General features: G+C 36.6%; 1 protein-coding gene across 3 annotated transcripts in view; it reads right to left on the bottom strand.

Moving 5' to 3' along the window:
• The window catches only part of SMC5 (structural maintenance of chromosomes 5), a 99,934-nt gene that overhangs the window by 35,486 nt on the left and 37,760 nt on the right, over window positions 1-26,688 (bottom strand). For all 3 annotated transcript variants that reach the window (XM_006080616.4, XM_006080615.4, XM_044939949.2), the window contains exons 4-8: window positions 16,289-16,451; window positions 14,572-14,706; window positions 12,965-13,105; window positions 9,515-9,676; window positions 8,635-8,706 (exon numbers count right to left, since the gene is read on the bottom strand). In XM_006080616.4, coding sequence (XP_006080678.2) covers window positions 8,635-8,706; window positions 9,515-9,676; window positions 12,965-13,105; window positions 14,572-14,706; window positions 16,289-16,451 — 673 coding nt within the window. The remainder of the gene's footprint in view (window positions 1-8,634; window positions 8,707-9,514; window positions 9,677-12,964; window positions 13,106-14,571; window positions 14,707-16,288; window positions 16,452-26,688) is intronic.

Raw genomic sequence — 26,688 nt, 5'->3', positions numbered from 1 at the left:
CTACTTTCTCCGTCAACTGAGCCCCACTTCAGATGCTTTGAAGACCATGCGATCAGACGTTACCACCCATTATCTTTGCGATGTTAACTGCCTCCCTCAAAATCTTTCCTCACACCCTTCATTCAGTCATGACTTTAGCACCCGACTACGACTACCTTTTCTTTCCGTCATTATGCCGGCCATCATGGTATTTCAACATACATACAGAAAACCAGTTTAAGTCTTTGGCCTCTGTGTTCCTTGACTTCTTCAACTTCAACCATCTTTTCCTCAACACCACCTCGGCCAACCTCTCTTATGGTTATATTTAATGATATCCATTCACCAAAAAAACCATACCACCTCCGAAAACTGTATTTCCACAATCCTACTCTTTGATCACCCCCTTCCTTCCCTTCCATTTTACTTCCATGGTATTACAACTGTTGTTTGACTACAGAGTCCTGCAAACCACAGAGCCAACTATCTTTTCACCATCAACCACCCCCCTCCTCATTTCTTTCCTTCACCCGCTGAGGTTCCACAACTCAGCATGAGAATCACTCCCATGCAAAGATGTCCTGACCCCACACCATTCCTAATTTACATTAGCAAGGGAAAAGGTCAGTCCTTATTAAACCTAAATATATACCTTCAATTTATCTGGATCTAAACAACTGAACTAATTGGAGAAATTTTTGAAAACAGGTCTTACTTCAAATTTATGGCCACATAACTTAAACAGGCACTCAAACTCCCCCCAAAAACTACTACGTTTGTCTAATGAATGTATTATTTACATTTACATTTGACAGCAAAGTAATGACTGTGCTCTTTTGTACGCTGTCTAGGTCTGTCACAGCTTTTTCTCCAAGGAGCAAGCATCTTTTAATTTCACAGCTGCGCTTACAATCCACAGTGATTTTGGACAAATGCTCTCATTCTGAGATGAATTCTCATCTTCTCCTCCTTCCTCAATCCAATATTGCTAAAGGCCATCTACTCACTCAGTTAATATGAGACTCTGTCTCAGATCTCATTAACAGCAGTGTTAAAAGCAGACTACTCTGATCAGAGTACTTCCTCCTTTTAAAACCATCATCCTACCTCCAAGTGTAATCACTCTGCTTTATCATATATAATATAAGAAGAGTTCTTATAGCTACCTAAATCTAACCCTCCAAGGCTACTCCAAGCAATGTTTCTCAACTTATTCATGGTGAAAGAACAGTAAAAAAATTCTTGGCAACCACAAGTCACTTTTATCAATTGTTGTTCAGATGCTAAATTATGTCTAACTCTTTGTGACCCCATGGATAGAACTCCAGGCTTCCTTGTCCTTCACCATATCCCAGAGTTTGCTCAAACTCATGTCCACTGAGTCCGTGATGCCAACCAATCATCTCATCCTCTATCGTCCCCTTCTCCTCCTGCCTTCAATCTTTCCCAGCATCAGGGTCTTTTCCAATGAGTCAGTTCTTTACATCAGGTGGCCAAAGTATTGGAACTTCAGCTTCAGCATCAGTCATTGCAATGAATACTCAGGATTGATTTCCTTTAGGATTGACTGGTTTGATGTCCTTGTTGTCCAAGGAACTCTCAAGAGTCTTCTCCAACACCACAGTTAGAAAGCATCAACTTTTAGGTGATCAGCCTTCTTTATGGTCCAACTCTCACATCTGTACATGACTACTGGAAAAACCACAGCTTTAACTATACAGACCTTTGACAGCAAAGTAATGTCTCTGCTCTTTTTTACGCTGTCTAGGTATGTCACAGCTTTTCCTCCAAGGAGCAAGCATCTTTTAATTTCACAGCTGCAGTTACCATCCACAGTGATTTTGGACAAAAAATAAAGTCACTGTTTCCATTGTTTCCCCTTCTATTTGCCATGAAGTGGTAGGACTAGATGACATGATCTTAGTTTTTTGAATATTGATTTTCAACCCAGCATTTTCACTCTCCTCTTTCACCTTCATCAAAAGGCTCTTTAGTTCCTCTTTCACTTTCTGCCATAAGGGTGGTATCATCTGCGTATCTCAGGTTATCGATATTTCTTGTGGCAATCTTGATTCCAGCTTCTGTTTCATCAACCCTAGAGTTTCACATGATGTATTCTGCATGTAAGTTAAATAAGCAGGGTGACAAAATACAGCCTTGACATACTCCTTTCCCTTCTGAAACAAGTCCGTTGTTCCATGTACAGTTCTAATTATTGCTTCTTGACCTGCATACAGGTTTCTCAGGAGGCAGGTAAGGTGGTCCATTACTCCCATCTCTTTAAGAACTTTCCAGTTTATTATGATCCATACAGTGAAAAGATAAGTTGTCAGGGACTCTATACAGCTTCAGGATAGAGACTGATTGCCCAAAGAAACAACCACATGATTAAAAGTTGGATTACAATTTTCAGTCCAACTTCATGCCCTCCAGGAGGTGAAAGAGGCTGGAGATTGACTTCAATCACCAATAGCCAATAATTTAATCAATCATACCCAGTTAATGAAACTTCAATAAAATCTCTTGAACAACATGGCTATTGAGCTTCTGGGTTAGTGAGCGTGTCCATATGCTGGGAAGGTGATGCACCCAGAAGGGGAATAGGAACTTTGCACCACTCTACCTTGTCCTATGCACCTCTTTCATTTGGCTGTTCCTGAGTTGTATCCTTTATAGTAAACCCATAATTGTCAAGTATAATGTTTTCCTGAGTTCTGTGAGTCGTTCTAGCACATACTGAACCTGAAGGCAGGGGTATTTGTGGGAACCTCTGAATTTGTACCCAAGTCAGAGAGAAGAGTAGGAAAACTGAGGTCTGGGGACTTGAGACTGGCATGAAGCCAGGGCTGTCTTGTGGGACTAGGCCATGAATTTGTAGAATCTACTTAAATTCTAAATAGTATCAGAACTGAATTGAATTGTATAGAACAGAGCTGGTGTCAAAGAATCAACAACTGCCACAAAAATGAAACTTCATAAAGAAATAATTACAAAACTATTTTGACAGGCTTATAATGCTTAAAAATGTAACTGGTATGACAATAACAGCACAAAGGAAGGAGAAGGGACTAGAGCTACATAGGAGCAAAGTTTTCTATACTACTCCAGTACATATTTATATGAACTAGACTATTATAAATTAAGATGTTATTTCTATTTCTAAAGGCAGCCACTAAGAAAATAGTTCAAAAATACAGAAAAAAAAAAAGAGGTGGGGATTAAAATGATACATTAAAAAACAATACAAAAGAAGGCAATATTGGAGAAAGAGAGGAGCAACAAAGTCCTAAGACATATGAAAACAAATCACAAAATGACTTAACAGTAATTACATCAAATGCAAATGGTTTAAACACTCCAATTAAAAGGCAGATATAGGCAGAATGGATTAAAAAACTGTCATGACCAACTAAATATGGTTTTTAAGAAACACATTTTAGATTTGAGGATAGAAACAGGTATAAAGTAAAAAGATGGAACTCTTCTATACAGTCAAATAGAATTCTTTATTTTTCCTCTCCTGATGGTGGTTTAGTCACTAAGTCAAGTCTGACTCTTTGCAACCCCATGGACTATGTAGCCTGCCAGGCTCCTCTGTCCATGGAACTCTCCAGGCAAGAATACTGGAGTGGGTTGCCATTTCCTTCTCCATTTCCCTCTCCTAGCAAATTTCATTTCAGTAAAAGGCACCACTATCAACTGTAAGGTCAAAAGGTTAGATCTGATCCTTGCTTCTTTCACAATGTATTCTTGTATCTACTTCCTGAGCAAATACTGTTGGTTCAATTTTCTAAATTATCAACTGCTACCACCTTAGATGAAACCACTATTATCTCTTGCCTAGATTACTGCAGTGGCCTCCTAAATGGTTTTAAACTCCCACGTGTGGGGCAAAAATGGACTATAGCTTGTCTTCCATAAGGCAGTCCAAAGTATTTTAACATGTATGATATACTGCTTCTCTATGGCTTAAAAACTTTCAAACCAAAGCTTTCTTATAGTTTCTCACTGTAAGAAAGATTGTATAGTTCATTTACAATCAAGTTCAATTTGCTTTTTCTTCAAGGGTTTACCTAATATGGTCTGTCTACCTCTCATATCTGCTACTTCTCAGGAACAATACATTTGTCTCCTGGCATCCTTGGGGGATTTGTTCCAGCACCTCACCATCCCTCCCCACCTGCCACAGCTACCAATATCCATAGATACTTAAGTCCCTTATATAAAATGACATAGTATTTGCATATAACCTACACACATCATTATTATGGGGTGCAAAAGTACATCATTATTGTAATTTACATGTTGTACGCAAGACACACCTTGGTTTTACTTTATGCTTTTACTAAATGATCTATTCCCTATCCCAAAGCAAACATGGATAAAATTAAATGTTAAAAAATATATATATCATCTGTAGTACAAACTAAACGCTATGAATAGTTTCTGGTATACAACAAATTCAAGTTTTGCTTTTTGGAATTTTCTGGAATATTTTCTTCCAAATATTTTTGCTCCATCTTTGGTTGAATCCACAAATACAGAATCCACAGACGTGGCAGGTCAAGTATATTAGACCCAGGAAGACACTGAGACAGACTGCCAAAGTCCTAAGGAAAAATAATTTGTAATTTAGAATTCAACATCCAGACATTTTAATATTCCATAGTGACTGCAAAAAAGATATTTCCTAACATACAAGGACTCAGAAAGTTTATCAGCCAAAGAAGCTCTCTAAAACACCTACAGAAGAGAGACAGTATGAAAAAAACAACCTAAATTTCTATCTCTTCAAACGAAGGAATCACAAAAAATGTGATGTAAGCAGTAACATGACCAAATAAGCCAATAAAATATATTAAAACATTAATATACAGTAAATATTAGTATTAATAAGTATTAACATATCAAATATATTAATATATTAAAATATCTAAAATACAGACAATAGGAAATAATACCTTAAATAACAGACAAGTAAAATTTCTAATGACACTGGCATGGAGTGGAGGAAGAGGAAATAAAAGTTTGCCAAGATTCTGATCTTTCTCAAATAGAAGAATAAAAATACTAATTAACTTTTTCTACTAAGAAAAATGTTATTTAAACTTTTTAAGGGTAAGTAGAAAGCAGTGGTAAATGTGAACTGGTTAAACTCCTTTACTGTATGAGAAAGTGTCTCATACCAAATTTAAAAAATTACAAAGCAAAACCCAGTATATGTTAGTTATAGCAGATAAAATGAACAAACAATAAAGCCTTAATATCTAGAAAGCAAAAATACAATTACAAGAAAAACAGAAAAGTCTACATTCAAAGAAAAAGGAATTGGCACTTTAAAGTGGATAAATCAGGCCAGGAAAAAAAAAAAGAGTAGAACATTTTGTATAATATAATTACGGTAAAAGTCCAAAAGAGGTTTCCAAAAATTTTAATATAAAGTCATAAAGGTCACATCTATTAACTGTAAATCAATATAACTGGGACTAAACTTTTTTTATAAAGATTAAAAATTCCATATCCAAGTAAACTGAAATAGTAAGAACTTCTATATAAACTTAAATGAAAACATGTGAATGAGAATTATAAAATCTTGAACCAAAACAATACAAGCACATACCACACATGTTAAGATGTAACCAAATGATAATCAGAAAAAATTTATATGCTATAATGTATTAAAAAATTAAGAAAACCTAAAAATTCAAGAACTTACAGAAGTGATAAACTGGTAATTATGACACAGGAAAAAAAAAGAAAACACTGGTTCTAGGAGAACTACTTAAATGTTGGCTTAACACTGAAATAAACCAGTTAAGGATGGAACAAAATAAGATTTTAGGTCAATCTTAGACGGTACAAAAATGGTAAAGACAAGATTTTCTATTTGAATCCACCAATGTATTAAAATACTAAGTGAGATTTATGTCAGAATGCAAGCTGTTCAGTTGCTCAGTCGGGTCCAACTATCTGCGACACCATAGACACCATAGACTGCAGCACACCAGGATTCCCTGTCCTTCACCATCTCCCTGAGCTTGCTCAAACTCCTGTCCATTAGTCAGTGATGACATCCAACCATCTCGTCCTCTGCTGAACCCTTCTGCTTTTGCCTTCAATCTTTCCCATCTCTTTTCCAATGAGTTGGCTCTTCCCATCAGGTAGCCAAGGTATTGGAGTTTCAGCATCAGTTCTTCTGATGAACATTCAGGACTGATTTCCTTTGGGACTGACTGGTTTGATTTCCTTGATGTCCCAGGTATGCTCAAGAGTCTTCTCCAACACCACAGTTAGAAAGCATCAATTCTTTGACAATCAGCCTTGTTTATGGTCCAAATCTCGCATCCATACATGACTACTGGAAAAACCATAGCTTTGACTAGACGGACCTTTATTGGCAAAGTAATGTCTCTGCTTTTTAATATGTTGTCTAGGTTGGTCATAGCTTTTCTTCCAAGGAGCAAGTGCCTTTTAATCTCAAGGCTGCAGTCAATATCTGCAGTGATTTTGGAGCCCCAAATAATAAAGTCTCACTATTTCCATTGTTTCCCCATCTATTTGCCATGAAGTGATAAGACTGGATGCCATGATCTTAGCTTTTTGAATGTTGAGTTTTAAGCCAGCTTTTTCACTCTCCTCTTTCACTTTCATCAAGAGGCTTTTTATTTCTTCACTTTCTGCCATAAGGGTGGTGTAACCTGCATTATCTGAGGTTACTGATATTTCTCCCAGCAATCTTGACTCCTGTGCTTCATCCAGTCAGGCGTTTTTCATGATGTACTCTGCATATAAGTTAAATAAGCAGGGTGACAATATACAGCCTTGACCTACTCCTTTCTCAATTTGGAACCAGTCCATTGTTCTTGTCCAGTTCTAAGTGTTGCTTCTTGACCTGCATACAGATTTCTCAGGAGGCAGTAAGGTGGCCTGGTATTCCCATCTCTTTCAGAATTTTCCAGTTTGTTGTGATCCACACAGTCAAAGGCCTTAGGCACAGTCAATGAAGCAGAAGTAGATCTTTTTCAGGAATTCTCTTGCTTTGCTATGATCCAAAGAATATTGACAATTTGATCTCTGGTTCCTCTGCCTTTTTAAAATCCAGCTAAATGTTAGATAACCTATCAACCTAGCAGCTCCTGTTTGGGGTTTTAAAGATGAATCTTTACGCCTTTTCCCTTCTAAACTCTAAATCAATAATACAAATGGAGCTAAAAGGGCTTGGTCCCACAAGGACAAAAGGAATAAAGGAACAACTGAAGAATTCAATAAATATTCAGAAGAGTAAAAGTAGTAGAAGAACAATTAATTTAGCACCCTATTATAGGGACCACAGTATAAGGAGTGAATGAAAGAGAAAAAAACAACTGACTCTTCCTAAAAAAAAAAAAAAATCCTAGAAGAGTCTTACAACTAGGAAATGTCAAGTATAAAGACCTCATATATTAAGTAATATTTTTGTGGAAATTCTTATTTTATACTGTGGAAAATAAAGTGCAGCACTCGGAGCCACTTCTGAGTTCTCTAAGTCATTTAATTTTGTTGAGCCACTATTTTTCCACCAGGTATTTGGATACAATAGTGATTGCCCTGTGCATGCCTTAGAGAGATTTAGAGAAAGGAAATGATTGCTGAGCCTTCCAAAATGTAAAAAAAAAAAAACGGAGACATCACATAGAAGAGAATGATTCCTACCTACCCCACCTGGCTTCCCAGGTGGCACAGTGGTAAAGAATCTGCTTCCCAGTACAGGAGACAGAGGAGACATGGGTTCAATCCCTGGGTCAGGAAGATCCCCTGGAGAAGGAAATAGCAACCCATCCAGTCTTCTTGCCTGGAAAATTCCATGGACAGAGGAGCCCGGCAGACTACAGTCCATGGCGTTGCAAAGAGTCGGACACAACTGAGCAACTGCACATGCACACCACCCTACCTTTCTACTACAACGCATCCACACCCCGCTATGCACACACCTTGAGCACTACTGCTATCAAGCAAGCTTCTGTCAAGAAAACGTAAGGTTTATCCTCTGGAGAAGTTAAATGAGAGAGGATTGGAATTTGAAGATAAAGATATAGGAAAAGGGTTAGGGTGAAAACGGACAGATTTAACATAAAGCTTTAAACACCAGAAATGCTTCAAGATGTGCATCTCTCTCTAAGAAAGGTAATTCAAGCTTTACTTTCTGAATGGTTCTGGAGAACAGAACCCAAAAAATATCTGGGGATCTCTCTGAGCCACCAGAGCTACAGCATCTAAAAAGCCCACTTTCTTGCACAATTATCCTAAAATAATTTTGCTATCAAGCTCCATCCATGCACAATGAATTTATAATCAGCTCTGAAATATCCAACTCTTTAATATAAAGAAACAACAGAATCAATCCTTTGCAATTTAATTGCTGCTATGAAGACAACTAAATCCCATTTTACTATCACCCTATTAAATGCATATCTATGAGTACTTTTGAGCCATTCCCCCCAATTATCCTCTGTGCAACTTCCACATTTTAGTTCTCCTCACAGATTAAGACAAGAAAGAGAGAACAAGGAGGATCTCAGGAAATTCAAAAACAAGAAACTCTCTCATAACCCACACCTAAACACAAAAGTTAGGGTAAATTAACATAAAAATTTCAAATTCAATGCAAGATCTTACTTGTTTATCTTTTCTTTCTATAACATCTTGCTTATGTTTGCATTTTTGAGATGTCTCCTTAATAGCTAATGCCTGCAAGATTGAATCAGAAGAAGGGAAGTTAGTTAAAAAAAAAAAGGAAGGCAATTATGTGACCCTGCTCGTCCAAACATAAAATTGCTCTGTAAGTTTACCCACAATGCTCCTCTATGATTTCTTTCAAAGTAAATTCACTATCACCCAAAACACAAACAATTACTTGAAAATTTATGAAAGGTTATTCCTACAGATATTAAAAGTAGTTGCAGCTGTATGAATACATATGTTTCTACATTTCTTCACATTTCCTCATGTTATTTTATCCTAAAAGCAATCATACATTACAGCAGGGTCCATAGTCTAAAACAGTCTCAAAACTATTATGTGACTCCAAAATCTTCCCTAAAGGTTAAAAGCTGTGATTGCAAAATTTTTTAGTTATGTTTTCAAGGTATAGAGAATATTCCATATGCCATTATATTATTTATTCTAAAAAACATGAGGTTTTTTACATTACATTCCTACAAAAGGGGATGTAATTATATAACATGTCTAAGAAATTCATAAAAGGAGATCAATGTTTCTGGGAATATTGCTCTGAATCCTCCTGTAATTAGAACAATTACATTTCATTTTTTCTCTTTTTACATCTTGGAATTTCTATAGAGTAGCAAGTTTCTATAAAGTAGCAAGTGATGATTAGGATCTTGAAAGATCTGTGGTAGTACAATTCCTAATAAAAGAACTTAAAAGAACTAAAGTTACAAGTAAATCCACAAAACAAATTTAAAAACCTACAAAATATTTTTTGTATTTGCTAAAATAAATGACAAGAAATAAAAAATTGAGCCAGAAATATAACCTTCTCTCTGATTCGAGCCTCCAAACTGTGACGCTGCCTTTCCATTTCTTCAACGCGTTCTGTTATAGGAATCTGACTTTCTTTAAGTTTTCTGACCTCTTCCTTGGCTTGGTCCCGAGCTAGTTTTACTTCTTCATATTCCTGACGAACATTTTCATATTCCTTACAATGAGTTCAAGAAAGAAAAGTTAATATACTCTTCATTTAAAGTAACACATATACTAAAATCAAGCTACAGACAGAAATCAAATCTACGAAAAAGACAATTCTGAATCCCTTTAGGAGGTCTATTAATAAAAAAAATTTGCCCTCTGAAACAACTTCAGAAATAGTAAATATCAAATAATGATGAACTCAGTGATACTACACACTTTTATCATTAGGCCAGATTCTGTCTTCCATTCCTTTCTGTTTCTGAGACAGAAGACTCAGAAGGGAGTCTCCCTACTAAAGGGAGGATCTCCTCTAATCTCTCAATAATGAAGGGATTCAAAAACATGTAAAGAACCAAAAGAAACTCATTCATGAAAAATTTTTAAAAACAAAAAAAGAAAATGGTTCAACAGAAAAACAAAATGAATCATCCAGGTGGAAATGATGCTTGTCACATCAAAGGAATAAATAAATATTTGCTTAAAAAAAAAAAATAAGTAAAGTGCTAAGAAAGCATATAGTAAGAATGAGTGGGATGAAGCTTAAAAAAAAAAAGAATACAAATAAACATTACAAATAACTGAGAAAACAAGAGCAGTAGGAGGCAAAGGAAAAAAGGAAAGATATACCCATCTGAATGCGGAGTTCCAAAGAACAGCAACAAGAGGTAAGCAAGCTTTCTTAAGTGAACAATGCAAAGAAATAGAGGAAAACAACAAAATGGGAAAAACTAGAGATTTCACCAAGAATATTAGAAATACCAAGTGAACATTTCATGCAAAGATGGCACGATAAAAGGGCAGAAAAAGTATGGACCTAACAGAAGTAGAAATATTAAGAAGAGGTAAGTGAAGTGAAGTGAAGTGAAGTGAAGTGAAGTGAAGTGAAGTTGCTCAGTCGTGTCCGACTCTTTGTGACCCCATGGACTGTAGCCTACCATGCTCCTCCCTCCATGGGATTCTCCAGGCAAGAGTACTGGAGTGGGTTGCCATTTCCTTCTCCAGGAGATCTTCCCGACCCAGGGAACGAACCTGGCTCTCCTGCATTCCAGACAGATGCTTTAACCTCTGAGCCACCAGGGAAGCTCTAAGAAGAGGTAGCAAGAATACAAAAAAACTATACAAAAAAGGTCTTAATGACCCAGACAACCAAGACAGTGTGATCACTCACCTAGGGTCAGAAATCTTGGAAGGTGAAGTCAAATGGGCCTTAGGAAGCATTACTAGGAACAAAGTTAGTGGAGGTGATGCAATTTCACTGAGCTATTTAAATCCTAAAAGATGATGCTGTTAAAGAGCTATATTCAATATGTCAGCAAATTTGGAAAACTCAGCAGTGGCCACAGGACTGGAAAAGCTCAGTTTTCATTCCAATCCCTAAGAAGGACAAGCCAAAGAATGTTCAAACTACCATACGATTGCACTCATTTCACATGCTAGCAAGGTAATGATCAAAATCCTTCAAGCTAGGCTTCAACAACATGTGAACTGAGAACTTCCAGATGTACAAGCTGGAGTTAGAAAAGGCAAAAGAACCAACATCAAATCATCAACATCTGCTGGATCACAGAAAAAGCAAGGAATTTCAGAAAGACATCTATTTCTGCTTCATTGACCATGCTAAAGTCTTTGACTGTATGCATCACAACAAACTGGAAAATTCTGAGAGAGAAGGGAATACCAGACCACCATACTTGTATCCTGAGAAATCAGGATGCAGGTCAAAAAGCAACAGTTAGAAACGGACATGGACAACGGACTAGTTCCAAATTGGGAGTACATCAAAGCTGTATATTGTCACCCTGCTTATTTAACTTATATGCAGAGTACATCATGTGAAATGTCAGGCTGGATGAAGCACAAGCTGGAATCAAGACTGCCAGGAGAAACATCAATAACCTCAGATATGTAGGTGACACCACCCTTACGGCACAAAGAGAAGAGGAACTAAAAAAAGCCCCTTGATGAAGGTCAAAGAGGAAAGTGATAAAGCTGTCTTTAAACTCACTGTTCAGAAAACTAAGATCATGGCATCTGGTCTTCACGGCAAATAGATGGGGAAAAAATGGAAACAGGGACAGAAGCCATGAAATTAAAAGATGCTTGCTCCTTTGAAGAAAAGCTGTAACAAACCTGGAAAGAGTATTAAAAAGCAGACACACCACTTTGCTAACAAAGGTTCATAAAGTCATAGCTATGATTTTTCCACTAGGCATCTGGATGTAAGAGTTGGACTTAATGCTGAAGCGTCAATACTTTGTCCACCTGAGGCAGAGTCAACTCACCGGAAAAGACCTGGATGCTATGAAAGATCAAAGACACCAGAAGGGGACAACAGAGGATGAGATGATTGAATGGCATTACCGATTCAATGGAGATGAGTTTGAGCAAACTCTGGGAGACAGTGATAGACAGGGAAGCCTGGCATGCTGCAGTCCATGGGATCACAAAGAGTCGAATATAACTAAGCGACTGAACAACAATAAACATCATAGGAAATCAAAGAAGGAAATATTGAAAAATCATTAAACTCAGTCTTTAAATAGAGAAATCAAAAGACTTCAAAATACAAAAATAAAGCAGGTGTCAGAATAATAAAAAACATAGGAAAAAATTATGAAATTGAGCTGAAAAAAAAAGAAAAAGTTTAAGAAAAATGGAATTACGGAAAAGGATACGGTGAAACGGGTGGGACAGGCTGAATAAAGTCACAAATACAGCCACACATTTTTCCAATCTAATAATTATTTCCATCCTGGCATTAAAAATATTATTAAACTTCCTTATTTTGTTCCACCCACTGAAAAATAATGTACTGAGGGAAATGAATTTTTGGCCCAAACTCTGGTTCCAAATCATATACATCACAGTGATTAAAACAGTAAACTCAGTAAACTTATGAACCATAATGAGTAGAAGATTACAGTTAATATCCTTCAGCTCTGTCTGTAGCTGAAGTTGATACTAGTAGCACACTCCAAGTAAATTTTCAGTAACCCGAGGACATTTCATTCTTACATATGTAAATATTTTTAGCTCATTAGTATTTTATAAAACAAAACTATCTGTTGACTCAATTCTGGAAGAATTAAGGACACAGACTAAATCCACTGTTACCTGTTATGCAATAACAATAACATAGCACACAGTTACAAAAGAACACAGAGACAGATCAATATTACTATGCACAATATACAAAGCAAAAATGAATAGCACCTAATTTGAGTATTTAGTGTCTCCTTTATAATTTTCCTGATACTTAAAGAATCACTATTTTACTTTAGTAACTCAGACTTACCACCCACGGCCTTTTTGCTTCAAGCATCTCAATCAAATCTAAATGTCGCTTACGTTCATAGAACCTGTCCACATCTTGTTTATATCTTTCATTCCTCTGAATCATTTTCTCTAGATATTCGGTTTTCTGTTTGCATGAGGTCTAAAATAAATATTCATTTAACAATTAGCTTAATCAAAGAAAGACAAAAGGTCAAATCTTTTTATAATGAAAAATGTATAGTGCTAGCAAAATTTCACAATAGGAGTTCTTAAGAACTGTGTAAAACTAAAGTGCACACCTGAGTTCTGGTCTAGGCTCTACTATTTATCAATTATGGGACCATGAGGAAGCCCTGCCACATCTCTAAGCTTGGACTCTTCTTGCCTGAAGAGAAGAGAGATATCTGCCCTATTCACTTCACTGGTAGAAGGTACTCAACTTAACTACAGGTGAAAGCTCAAAAGCTGTAACATGACATACAGCAAAGTGATATTATTAGTAGTATGTTATGAATACCCATGACTGAAGGATTTAGAAATGAGATAAAGGAAAGCTAAAATCTAGCCTTTATCTTGTGAATTAACAAACAAGTAAATTGTACTCAGAACCTAGAAGAATATGTGCTTGTTTTCTTTCAGAAGTTGGTAGGTAGTTACAGTCTTGCAGAGGGGAGTATTAGACGATTTGATGTGGGGAAAAATAAAAGAAGTGACAGGGGTATCTAAAGTAGGATTAAAATAATTACAACTTCTTTTGTCATTCACTCTGAATTAAGTACAACAATAACAATAGCATTAAATCAGAACAAATCACATTATCAAGTACAGATAGTTACAGTTTGTGTGTGCTTAGTCACTTCAGTTGTGTACAACTCTGTGCAATCCCATGGACTGCAGCCCACCAGTCTCCTCTGTCCACAGGATTTTTCGGGCAAGAATACTGGGGTGGGTTGTCATGCCCTCCTCCAGCGAATCTTTCCAACCCAGGGATCAAACCTGCACCTCCTGCACTGCAGGCAGGTTCCTTACTACTGAGCCACCTGGGAAGTACCAGTCACAGTTTAAAAGAAAGCATTAGTTTACTAGATTTCTCATTACAAAAATTTACTGAATTGTAGCTGCTGAATTATGAAAAATGATTCATTAAATAAACATCTTTTAATGTGATATACTATAAAAGGACATTTAAATTTATTTATTAAAGGTGAAGATAAAAATCAAACACTTCAACTAAATGTACAGCTCTTTTACAAAGTCTATCCTCACACAACTGAATAAAATATAAGAATGGCTTAACAAAGACACTAACTAAATGCTATATATATGCTGTATTACCCAAAACCCTATACAGCATCTGAAATATCACAGGTGTTTAGAAAATACTGAATGAATACAAGAATAACACTGAAACTTCCTGAGAGAAAAAAGTACTTTAGAAATTCAATTAATAACATATATTTGATGACATGATAGTCAAAACTTTATATCAAACCCATTCTTACTTTTTAGTAACATAATTACTGAAAATCCTTGCTGAAAAAAAAAATCACAAATATATGAATTTACTCAACGAACTATTATTCACTGGCCAATGAAAGACAATAAAATGAGTTGACTATAAATTACCTCTAGTTGTTTTTCTTTCTCCCTGAAGTTTTTCAGTTCACAGTGGTATTTGTGCATTTCTGGAGGACCAACTGACTTCTCGGTAGCTTCAAGGAGTTCAATTTTACTGAGTTTAGCAAACTCTCCAACTTTATCCTAGAGCACAAAACTTAAATATCAACTAATATTATCATTTACAAATATCTTCAAAACATTTTTCACTCAATGATACTTGTCAAGAAGAAACTCATTAAAAAGGAAAAAAAAAAAAACCTTTGCGATTTGAATCTTAAAATAAACCCTGTCCTTTGATATTATTCTTTAAAATAATAAACTTAGGGTATAAACTACCACCTTTTTGAGAACTTTAAAAAAATTTCAATGAGAATATTTCCAGGTTGAAACTTTTCTATACATTTAACACAGTTTGGAAATAAAAAATACTGCCCTGGATTGCAATGATCATTACCACATGTCAATTGGAATGAAATTATTAGAAGCTTAAAAAAGAAAAGAAGGATGGCAATTTCAAACAACTATTAATACTTCTGAAGACAGCTTTAAATCAGCTGCTGCTGCTGCTGCTGCTAAGTCGCTTCAGTCGTGTCCGACTCTGTGCGACCCAAGAGACGGCAGCCCATCAGGCTCCGCCATCCCTAGAATTCTCCAGGCAAGAACACTGGAGTGGGTTGCCATTTCCTTCTCCAATGCATGAAAGTGAAAAGTGAAAGGGAAGTCGCTCAGTCGTGTCCGACTCTTAGCGACCCCATGGACTGCAGCCCACCAGACTTCTCCATCCATGGGATTTTCCAGGCAAGAGTACTGGAGTGGGGTGCCATTGCCTTCTCTGAAAACCAGCTGATAAATGCTTTCAAATTTTAACTTTTACTTAACTTGGACACAGTAATCAAATCATCATTGTTTCTGAAGAAAAGAACTAATTCAGCCACTAGAATAATATCCAAAGACCAGTCTAAAAGATATTTGACTTTAATATTTAACATGGAATATCAGGATGTTTTTATTTTTTTTTGAACAAACTTAAAATATAAAACGGTTCTAGAAGGCATACACATAGATTTAAGAGTCTTGGTATATAAAGCATTTTATACAAATACAAATACACTGATTAAGAAGTTGTTTATTAACACAGTTTTAAGAGCCTATAAATTGAAGCACAGAACTACTTAAGCTACTTTCTGTACTTATAAATAAATAATACCTTTATTATTTATAAGGAAATAAACAAAGGAGATAATACCTTTATTTCCTTTACAATAGATTATAATATATTATAAATAATAATTATAATAAAATATTTATATTATATTTATAATTTTATTTTTTTTATTTTTTTTTCTGAGCCCCTTCTCCCCTCCTATATTTATAATTTTAATAATATTTATAATATAATAAATATTATATTGATCAATATTTATTATAGAAATATAAATATAATTTATTACAATCTATTATAATATTATAATAAATCTATTATAATAGATTTATTGATAGATTTATTAACTGAGTATTTCCAAATTACTAAAATGTAGTAAGATTTTACTATAAGAGATGAGATACTACCTTTTACAATACAAAGAACTGTTAACTATTAAGACCACTATGCTCCTTTTAAATAGTAACAATAGCTCTCAAAAAGTATTTACATTCTTATATGACATAAAGAGGAAACATTATATAGAAAATTTTCCCACTTTTACATTTAATTCTCTCATACCTGAGGTAGAAACTGGCAAAGATTGCCCACTTGAATATTTAAGGCTGCAACTTGCTCTTCTACTGCTTTTGGGCTTGTAGATTTTTTGTTGATGAACCAAGAGGACTGATTTTTTGCCACATCAATCTCGCGAGTGATTACAAGATTTCCAGAAGTCCTGAACCTATTTAAAAATTAAAAATCTTTATACTCAAAATACATACATTATTTTCTCTTGCACCAAAGGTTTCCACATAGGATTATTATTATAATTTTTATTTCTTTTAACATTATAGCCCCTCCAAAGAAGGAAAGCCTGGCATTTTATTAGTGGTAATACATAACTGACCACAAATAAGTTACTTCTTTCAACATCTGAAATTTAAACCGTTAAAATAAAATTAAAACACACTGATATTAACTCCCAAACACTGCCTGAGGATTCACATATCTGGAGTTATTCATCCTTTAATCATTATGCTATTCTCTAATCACATGTGCTCACTGAAATTCAAACTGGGTTGATATATGACAGCATAAAGAGCCCAACCTTGAAACTCTCTCTACTTGGAAAATGTACAAATGAAAACCAACTACTGTGTATGTATTTCCAGATATCAAGTGGAAATGCATACAGGTGGCCCACGGCTTCCTCATCTTATACTCCACCACTCTGAATTCAAAAGAAACTGTATCGCATGACTATAAAAGAACACTGAACAAAAGAAAATTCATCTGAAAGATGGGTATTTATTTTTTGCTTTTAGAAGCACTACTGTGCCACACCTCCTACCTATTCATCCATCTTCTTCACTGGCAGTCAGCAGCATGAGGCATAAAGATAACTTATTGATATCCAATGGCAAAATGACAATGTAAATATGGTATATATCTAGATTATACTGTAATCAGAACACTCCAAACCGTAAGATTTTAGGATGTTAAACAAGGTATTCTAAACTTTGATTTCCAAGAGCTTAACTAACAAAGTATTTTCTGATTCTCTTACTGAACAACTACTAAAAAAAACTGGTAAAGTATCTTTATAAATGTATTTATAGGTTAGCATGAAAGTAAGGAATTCTGGACAAAATACCAGTGCAGATGGGAAACCAGCAGTGGAAAAAAGAAACTGCCTTTCATTCTGAGGGCATTTGGCCAACCAGGTAATCTGGTGTATTTATTTTTATGATCCCTTGAGAGAGGGGTGTTGAGGACAAAGCCCAGAGTTCTCCAAGGTAGAGTCTTACGGAAACCATCCCAAGGATCGGATCAAGAAGGCAGAGGAGTAGGACATGGGAAACACCTTCTCAGACAAATACATCAAAAACACATCTACATGCAGAATTATTTACAGAGAACATCTACTGAACATTGGAAGAAGACTTCAGACTTTCTAAAGGGCAAGAAAATCTTCATGTAACTAAGTAGGACAAAAGAAGAAAGGAAAAAGAGAGAGAGAGAGACTGGGATGGAACCTGAGTCCCTGGGAGCAAGCTGTGAAAGAGGAAAGGTTTCTGCACATTGCAAAGTTCCCTCACTGGTGGTGAGATCAACTGGGACAAAGGGGTAGCTTTGGAGCCTCAAAGGAAAGTGCAGCAACTGCTTTGCGAGGGCAAAGTGGAAAGACACCTTCAGACAGTAGGTGCCACCTAGCAGACCCCAGCCTGAGACACTCATCTGCTGGGGCAGGTGGAGTGAGGCTTGGGCTTTGGAGGTTAGACCCCAGGCGAGGACCAGGGTTGGCTGTGTAGAGGCAGCCTGAGGTGGGTAGGGTGTGGTGCACCACAACAGAGCGAGTATGGGAAGAAGCCTGGGACTGGTAGAGACGCAAGGCACCACTGTTGGTGGCACATGAGACGAGCGGCAAGACCATCAAAAAACTTCCTTCTCTGAGTTCACGCTCTTAGGCAGCAGAGCACCGCCTACACGGGGTGCAGGGATGGGCACGAGCTACCACTGTCATCTTCGACTCCAGAGATGGGCATGGGCTGCTGTTGCTGAGGCTCCTGTGACAGGTGGCTGGTCGTGGCCCCCACTTCCTGGGAGCATCTATGGGCAGCACCTGCACACTGCCTACCAATATCCAGTATACACTGAGCAAAGATATGACAAGCATCCAAACCAAAAGCAGCCCTCACACCAAAAAAATATTAAAGCCATACAAGCTATGCCAGGACGCTCCCACATATTAATAGCCCTCCAAGAGAGGAGAGTAAAAAAGCTGGCTTAAAACACAACATTCAAAAAACTAAAATCATGGCATCCGGTCCCGCCACTTCATGGAATAGACGGGGAAACATGCAAACAGTGACAAACTTTATTTTGGGGGGCTCCAAAATCACTGCAAGTGGTGACTGCAGCCATGAAATTAAAAGATGCTTGCTGCTTAGAAGGAAAGCTATGCCCAACCTAAACAGCATATTAAAAAGCAGATATTACTTTGCCAACAAAGGTCCACCTAGTCAAAGCTATAGTTTTTCCAGTATTGGATGTGAAAGCTGGACTACAAAGAAACCTGAGTGCCAAAGAATTGATGCTTTTGAACTCTGGTGTTGGAAAGATTCTTGAGCGTCCCTTGGAATGCAAGGAGATCCAACCAATCCATCCTAAAGGAAATCAGTCCTGAATATTCATTGGAGGGACTGATGCTGAAGCTGAAACTTCAATACTTTGGCCACCTGATGTGAAGAACTGACTCACTAGAAAAGACCCTGATGCTGGGGAAGATTGAAGACAAGAAGAGAAGGGGACGACAGAGGATGAGATGGTTGAATGGCATCATCGACTCAATGGACATGAGTCTGAGTAAACTCGGGAGTTGGTGATAGACAGAGAAGCCTGTCGTGCTGCAGTCCATGGGGTCACAAAGAGTTGGACATGACTGACTGACTGAACTGAACTGAACTGCACCAACAGAAATGCAAACTATTGTAAAAAGGAACTAAAAACTGTAAGGAAGAGTCAAGAAAAATTAGAAAATTCATTTGCTGAGACAAAGGCTGAACTAAAGGCAATGCATAACAGAATGAATGATGCTGAAGAGAGAATAAGTGATCTAGAAGAAAGGAAAATGGAAATAATCTTGTCGAAACAGCCAACAGCTAAAAAAAAAAGCAAGCAAGCAATATGCGACCTATGGAACAATATAAAGAATGCCAATCTACACATAACAGGGATTCCAAAAGGAGAAGCAAGAGAAAAGAGGATTGAAAACGTATTTGAAGAAACTATGGCTAAAAACTTCCGAAACAGATATCCAGATACAGGAAACACACAGGGTTCTAAACAAGAGGAACCCAAACAGACCTACACCAAGATATATTATTTTTAAAATGGCAAAAGTTAAAGACAGTATTCTTAAGGCAGCAAGAGAAAAACAAAGAGTTAATGACAAGGGAACTCCCATAAGACTATCAGCTGATTTCTATACAGAAATGTTACAGACCAGAAGGAAGTGGCAAAACATATTCAAAGTCTCAAAAGGAAAACTGCAACCTAGAATACTCTACCCAGTAAGGTAACCAATTAGAATAGGAGTGGAGAGAAAAAATTTATCAGACAAGCACAAACTAAAATACAGCGATACTAAACCTATCCTAAAAGAAATATTTAAAGGTCTTCTCTATATAGAAAAGAAGCAAACAGATATAGGTAGGAGGAAATCACAATTGAAAAGGAAACCACTTAAGCCAGTGTACATACAGATTTAAAAAAAAAAAAACTTATTTGTGAAAGCAACAATAAACATAATGAACAGCAAAAGGATAAACATGAAGATATAAAAAATATAAAATCATAAAATGTGTGGAAGAAGACTAAGAGAATGTAATACTTTTTTTTCTAAGAATGTTTACTTATGTGACTATTAAAGCATGCAGATACAGGAAAGGGTTAACATACTTAAAAAAGAGAGCAACTACAAATTAAAAAACATACAAAAATTTACAAAAACCAAAAAGAAAATGTAAGCATAAGATTTTCATCAAACCAGAGGAAAAAAGAAGAAATATAGTCAACTGGAAAACAAGGTTTAAAATGGCAGTAAATACTTATGTATCAATAATTACCTTAAATGACAGTGAACTGAATACTCCAATCAAAAGACAGAGTAAAAGATAGGATAAAAGAAAAATAAAGCCTCCCACATTAGGACAAAGGACACAGACTGAAAGTGAGGGGATGGAAAAAGGCATTTCATGCAAACAGAAATGACAAGAAGGCAGGAGTCACAATACTCATATCAAACAAAATAGACTTTAACAAAGGCCATAAAAAAAGATGGAAAAGGACACCATATGATGATAAAAGGACCAATACAAGAAGAGGATTTTACACTCGTTAACATATATACACCCAATATAGGAGCACCCAAATATATAAGACACATACTAACACGACACAAAGGCAGAAACTGATAGGGACACAACAGGAAGAGACTTTAATACCTCATTCACATCAGGGGACACATCCTCTAGAAAGAAAACCAATAAGGCAACAGAGATCTCATATGATGCAATAAAACAGATTCAAGTGATATTTTCAGGACACTGTATGCAAAAAAACCCAGGATACACATTCTTTTCAACTGCACATGAAACATTCTTTCAGTTCAGTTCAGTCGCTCAGTTGTGTCCAACTCTTTGCAACCCCATGAACCGCAGCACGCCAGGCCTTCCTGTCCATCACCAACTCCCAGAGTTTACCCAAACTTATGTCCATTTACAGAGAAGGCAATGGCACCCCACTCCAGTACTCTTGCCTGGAAAATCCCATGGACGGAGGAGCCTAGTAGGCTATAGTCCATGGGGTCACTAAGAGTTGGACACAATTGAGCGACTTCACTTTCACTTTTCACTTTCATGCATTGGAAAAGGAAATGGCAACCCACTCCAGTGTTCTTGCCTGGAGAATCCCAAGGACGGGGGAGCCTGGTGGGCTGCCGTCTATGGGGTCGCACAGTGTCAGACACGACTGAAGTGACTTAGCAGCAGCAGCAGCATGTTCATTGAGTCAGTGATGCCATCTAACTATCTCATCTTCTGTCGTCCCCTTCTCCTCCTGCCTTCAATCTTTCCCAACATCAGGGTCTTTTCAAATGAGTTAGCTCTTCACATCAGATGGCCAAAATATTGGAGTTTCAGCTTCAACATCAGTCCTTTCAATGAACACCCAGGACTGATTTCCTTTAGGATGGACTGGTTAGGACTAACCAAATACTAGGGCACAAAAGTAACCCCAACAAATTTAAGAGTATAGAAATTATTTCAAGGATCTTCTCTAACCACAAAGGCATGAAACAAGAAATTAACCACAGGAAAAGAAATGAGAAAAAAACAATTACATGGAGACTAAACAACATGTTACTAAAAAAACCAATGGATCAAAGTGAAAGTCACATCAGACTCTTTGCAACCCCACAGACTATACGGTCCATAGAACCCACAGACTATATGGTCCATAGAATTCTCCAGCCCAGAATACTGGAGTGTGTAGCCTTTCCCCTCTCCAGGGAATTTGCCCAACCCAGGGATCGAACCCAGGTCTTCCATATTGCAGGTGGATTCTTTACTGGCTGAGCCACAAGGGAAGCCCAAGAATACTGGAGTGTGTAGCCTATCCCTTCTCCAGCAGATCTTCCCGACCCAAGAATTGAACCAGGGTCTACTGCATTGCTGCCAGATTCTTTACCAACTGAGCTATGAGGGAATGAGGAAATCAAAAAGGAAATAGAAAGACTAAACAAAACTGACAAGCCGTTGGCCACACTCACCAAGAAAGGATAGAGAACCCAAGTAAATAAAGTAAGAAACAAAAAAGAAGTCTCAACTGATACCACAGAAATACAAAACACTGTAAGAGAATACTATGAACATTTATATGCTAGTAAATTCAACAACCCAAAAAAAATGGATAAGTTTTTAGAAACATACAGTCCACCAAAATTCAATCAAGAAACTGATAATTTGAACAGACAATCATTATAAGTGAAATAGAATCTGTAAATAAATAGAAGAAAAACACTCCCTACAAACACAAGTGCAGGACCTGATGGCTTCACCGGTTAATTCTACCAAACATACAAAGAAAAACTTAAACCCATCCTTCTCAAACTCTTCCATAAGGATGAAGAGGAAGGAACACCCCCAAATACATTCTATGGAGCCACCATCACTGTGATACCAAAGCCAAAGGCACCACCCAGAAAAGAAAATTACAAGCCTCTATCTTTGATGAATATAGATGTAAAAATTCTCAACAAGGTATTAATAAACCAAATATAACAACACATAAAATAAAAAGTCATACACCATGACCAAGCTGGATTCATCCTAGGGTCACAAGAAGGAGTCAACATATGCAAACCAATTAATGTGATATGCCACATTAACACCACACAAAAACCATATTACCATCTCAATAGATGCAGAAAAAGCATTTGACAAAATTCAATATCGATTCATGATAAAACTCTTACCAAAGTGGTACAAAGGGAACATGTGTGTTAGTTGCTCAGTCATGTCCAACTCTGCAACTCCATGGACTGTTGTTCACTAGGCTCCTCTGTCCATGGAATTCTCCAAGCAAGAATACTGGAGTGGGTTGCCATTGCCTTCTCCAGGGGGCCTTCCCAACCTCAGGGTGGACCCAGGTCTACTGCACCGAAGGCAAATTCTTTATCATCTGAATCACCTGGGAAGCCCAGAGGGAACATATCTCAACATAATAAAAGCCATTTATGACAAACCCACCCCCAATATAACACTCAAAGGCAAAAAAATGAAAGTCTTCTTGTTAACATCTGAAACAAGACAAGGACAAGGATGCCCACTCTTATCTCTGACAGTATTAGAAGTCCTAGCCAACAAACAAAATGCAAAACTCTACTCAGCTATCCTTGCTTAAATGGGATACAAAAGATATTAAAAAAATGAAATAAATTAAAAAAAAAAAAACAAGAAAATATTTAAAGAGAAAGCTGCTAACTATATTCATTAATGACAAACAGATTTTAAGGCAGAAAGCCTCAAAAGATGTAGAATTCAGTATATAACAATAGAGTTCAATATTGTCCTATAAATATATAAAGGAAAGATGGACAGAACAAAGGTAATTAATAAATCTACATAAAGAAAGGGATAGTGTAATATGCTTTTCTCAGTAATAGTAAAAATAACTAGTAATCTTGCACTAATGGACAAATAAACAGTGCACACACAACAGCAGAATACTCATTCTTTCAACCAAACAGGTAACAATTACAAGGGCTCAGTATGTAAGCCTCAACAAATTTCAAAGGATTGGGAACATAAAGATCACCTTATCTATTTTTTACCACACTACTATCAAGGTGATGATCAATACTGAAATATAATAGGAAGATCACATTAGAATTTGAAACAGCTTTTAATTTGAGCTCAAAAACAAAAAGAAAACATTCACAACTGAAAAGTAGAAAAATACTATACCAAAATTTGGGAGATGGAACTAAAGCAGTACTGATAGGCAGATTTTTACCCTTCACTATTTACATTAGGGAAAAAACAAGACTGAAAATGAGTACAATATCCATTTCAGGAAATGAGAAGAACAAAAGAAACCAAAAGTTTAAAGAACAATTAGTAAAGGGAAGAGTAAACATGAATGAAATATAAAACCATGACGTAAGACAGAAACAACAATGCAAAAAGTTAAACTCATTAAAAAAAGATGAATATAACTGACAAATCAATTTTTTTCCAAATCATGAAAAAAAACGAATGAAAGAGGGGAATACAACTACAGGAGATACTTAAATAATATATTTTACATATGAGAAGTCATAATACAAACATAATAAAGTTACATAACATTATTTAGCCAAATAAAATTAAAAGCTAAGATGAAAATATTTTTTAGAAAACTATAAATTACCATGATGACTCAAGAATAGAAAAACTAAATAATTCATTACCATTAATTAAATCAATAGGCCCAGATGATTTTATCAGTAACTTTAATCAAATATCCAATCAACTAATATTTCACAAGCAAAATACAGATGTTAGAGAAGCAAGTCTATCAATGCAAACTATGACTATGTTGAACTTATTCTAAGAATGCAAAATAGACTGAACATTAGGAAATTAACTGAATTTACCAATTAAAATAATATGATCAATTCAATACATGCTGATAAAATTCACTTGCTAGTTATAATTAAAAGAACATGAAATCAGAAACAAGGAATACCTCTAAACAAGTAAATCATATCTTTCAAAATCCTACAAGTATCTCATTTCACTCCAGCCACACTACCATTTTTCTGTTCCTCAGCAACAACAAATTTAATTTTGCCAGAGATCCTCGCACAAACTATTCCATCTGCCTGGAGTACTCTACTCCCAGTTATTACGGTTCTCATTCAGTTCTCACTTCCCAACAGGCCCTTCCTGAACATACAATAGGAATAAAACACCACTTCCCCCAAACCCTGCCAAGGCCTACAATGAACTAAATCTGAGGAAAGTTCTTTGTCTTTATTTTGCTCCACCTGTCAGAAGCACTGGACAGGTCAACAGCACTGGATGACTCCTCGACTGCTTTCCAGGTACCGCATTCTCCTCTCACTAGCATTCTTCCCAGGTTCGTTTCCCCATGTTCAGCCTCTAAATGCAGCAGTACAACAGAATCTAGTTCTTACAGACTTCTTTCCTCCATCTGCATCTTCTCCCTTGGAGATTTCAACCACCCTACCAACAACTCCCTATGTGTATTACCTTTGGCCCAGACTTCTCCTCTAATAAGGGGGAAAAAAAAAAAACCCTAACTGTCCATTCAACATTTCAATTTACATAAAATGAAGACACAAAACTGAATGAGATTTAGCTCATCACAGGCCTTGGCAACATTTTTACCTGAATGTCTATATAAGCATCTCAAACTTTCTTGTATTTTACTGACCCTTAAAAGCATCTGTTTTTGTTGCTGTTCTTTTCCATCTTAACATTTCTGAAACTAGGTTGCATATTTCAAACTGTTTCATAGTTTAACTGGAAGTTGCATTTTACAATGGTGGCATCTTAATTCGACGAAATATGGTTTACTTCAAAATGACCTTCTGATCTTACCCTAAAACCTCCAGATGCAGGTTTCGTTACCTCAGTTAAGAGAAACTCCACTCTTAAGGATGCCAGATACATATATTGGTATACTTCTTCTTCGATGCCCCTCTCTCTTTCATATTCTGTATTCAATTTGTGAGCAAATTTTAGACTATTTTACTTTCTCTTAGAATTATTACATTAAAGCTTCACTGATTTCCTTGCTTTTGCCTGTTTTCTTATAGTCTATTTTTCACAGAGCAACCTAAATGATCTGATTAAAATTTAAGCTATTAAATTATGTCACCTCTCTGCTCATATTCTGATGGCTTCACAGCTTATTCAAAACAATTCCTTACATTAGTCTACAAAGCCTAATGAGCTGGCTCCCTTATATTTTCAGAACTTATCTTTTACTCCTCCTATTTAACAAAATCCAGTGACACTACGTACCACTTCGGGGTCTTAGCATTTACAGATTCCTCTACCTGAAATGCAGTACTTGGGTGCCATCCCAAAAACGACACAATGATCTCTGTTCATTTACAAGGCAAACCATTCAACATCAGAGTAACTAAGTCAATGTCCAAACCACTAATGCCAAAAAAGCTGAATGGTTCTACAAAGACATACAAGACCTTCTAGTAGTAACACCAAAAGAAAACAAAGGTCCTTTTCATCACAGGGGTGTGGAATGCAAAAGTAGGAAGTCAAGAGATAACTGGAGTAAATGTATGGCAAAAACCACCACAATGTTGTAAAGTAATTAGCCTCCAATTAAAATAAATTAATTAATTTTTTTAAAAAAGAGAGAGATACCTGGAGTAACAGGCAAGATTGGCATTAAGACTACAAAATGAAGCAGGGCAAAGGCTTACAGAGTTTTGCCAAGAGAATGCACTGGTCATAGCAAACACCTCCTTCCAACAACACAAGAGATGATGCTACACATGGACATCACTGGATGGTCAATACTGAAATCAGACTTTGCAACCAAAGATGGAGAAGTTCTATACAGTCAGCAAAAACAAGACTGGGAAGCTTGACTGTGGCTCAGATCATGAGCTCCTTATTGCAAAATTGAGACCTAAATTGAAGAAAGTAGGGAAAACGACTAGGACATTCAGGTACTGCTGCTAAGCTGCTAAGTCGCCTCAGTCGTGTCCGACTCTGTGTGACCCCATAGACGGCAGCCCACCAGGCTCCCCCGTCCCTGGGATTCCCCACGCAAGAACACTTGGAGTGGGTTGCCATTTCCTTTTCCAATGAATGAAAGTAAAAAGTGAAAGTGAAGTCGCTCAGTCGTGTCTGACTCTTTGCAACCCCATGGACTGCAGC

The sequence above is a fragment of the Bubalus bubalis genome, chromosome 3 (assembly GCF_019923935.1).
Source record: "Bubalus bubalis isolate 160015118507 breed Murrah chromosome 3, NDDB_SH_1, whole genome shotgun sequence".
NCBI lineage: Eukaryota > Metazoa > Chordata > Mammalia > Artiodactyla > Bovidae > Bubalus > Bubalus bubalis.
The sequence above is the reverse complement of the archived record's forward strand: the minus strand, read 5'-3'. Positions and strand labels throughout refer to the sequence as shown.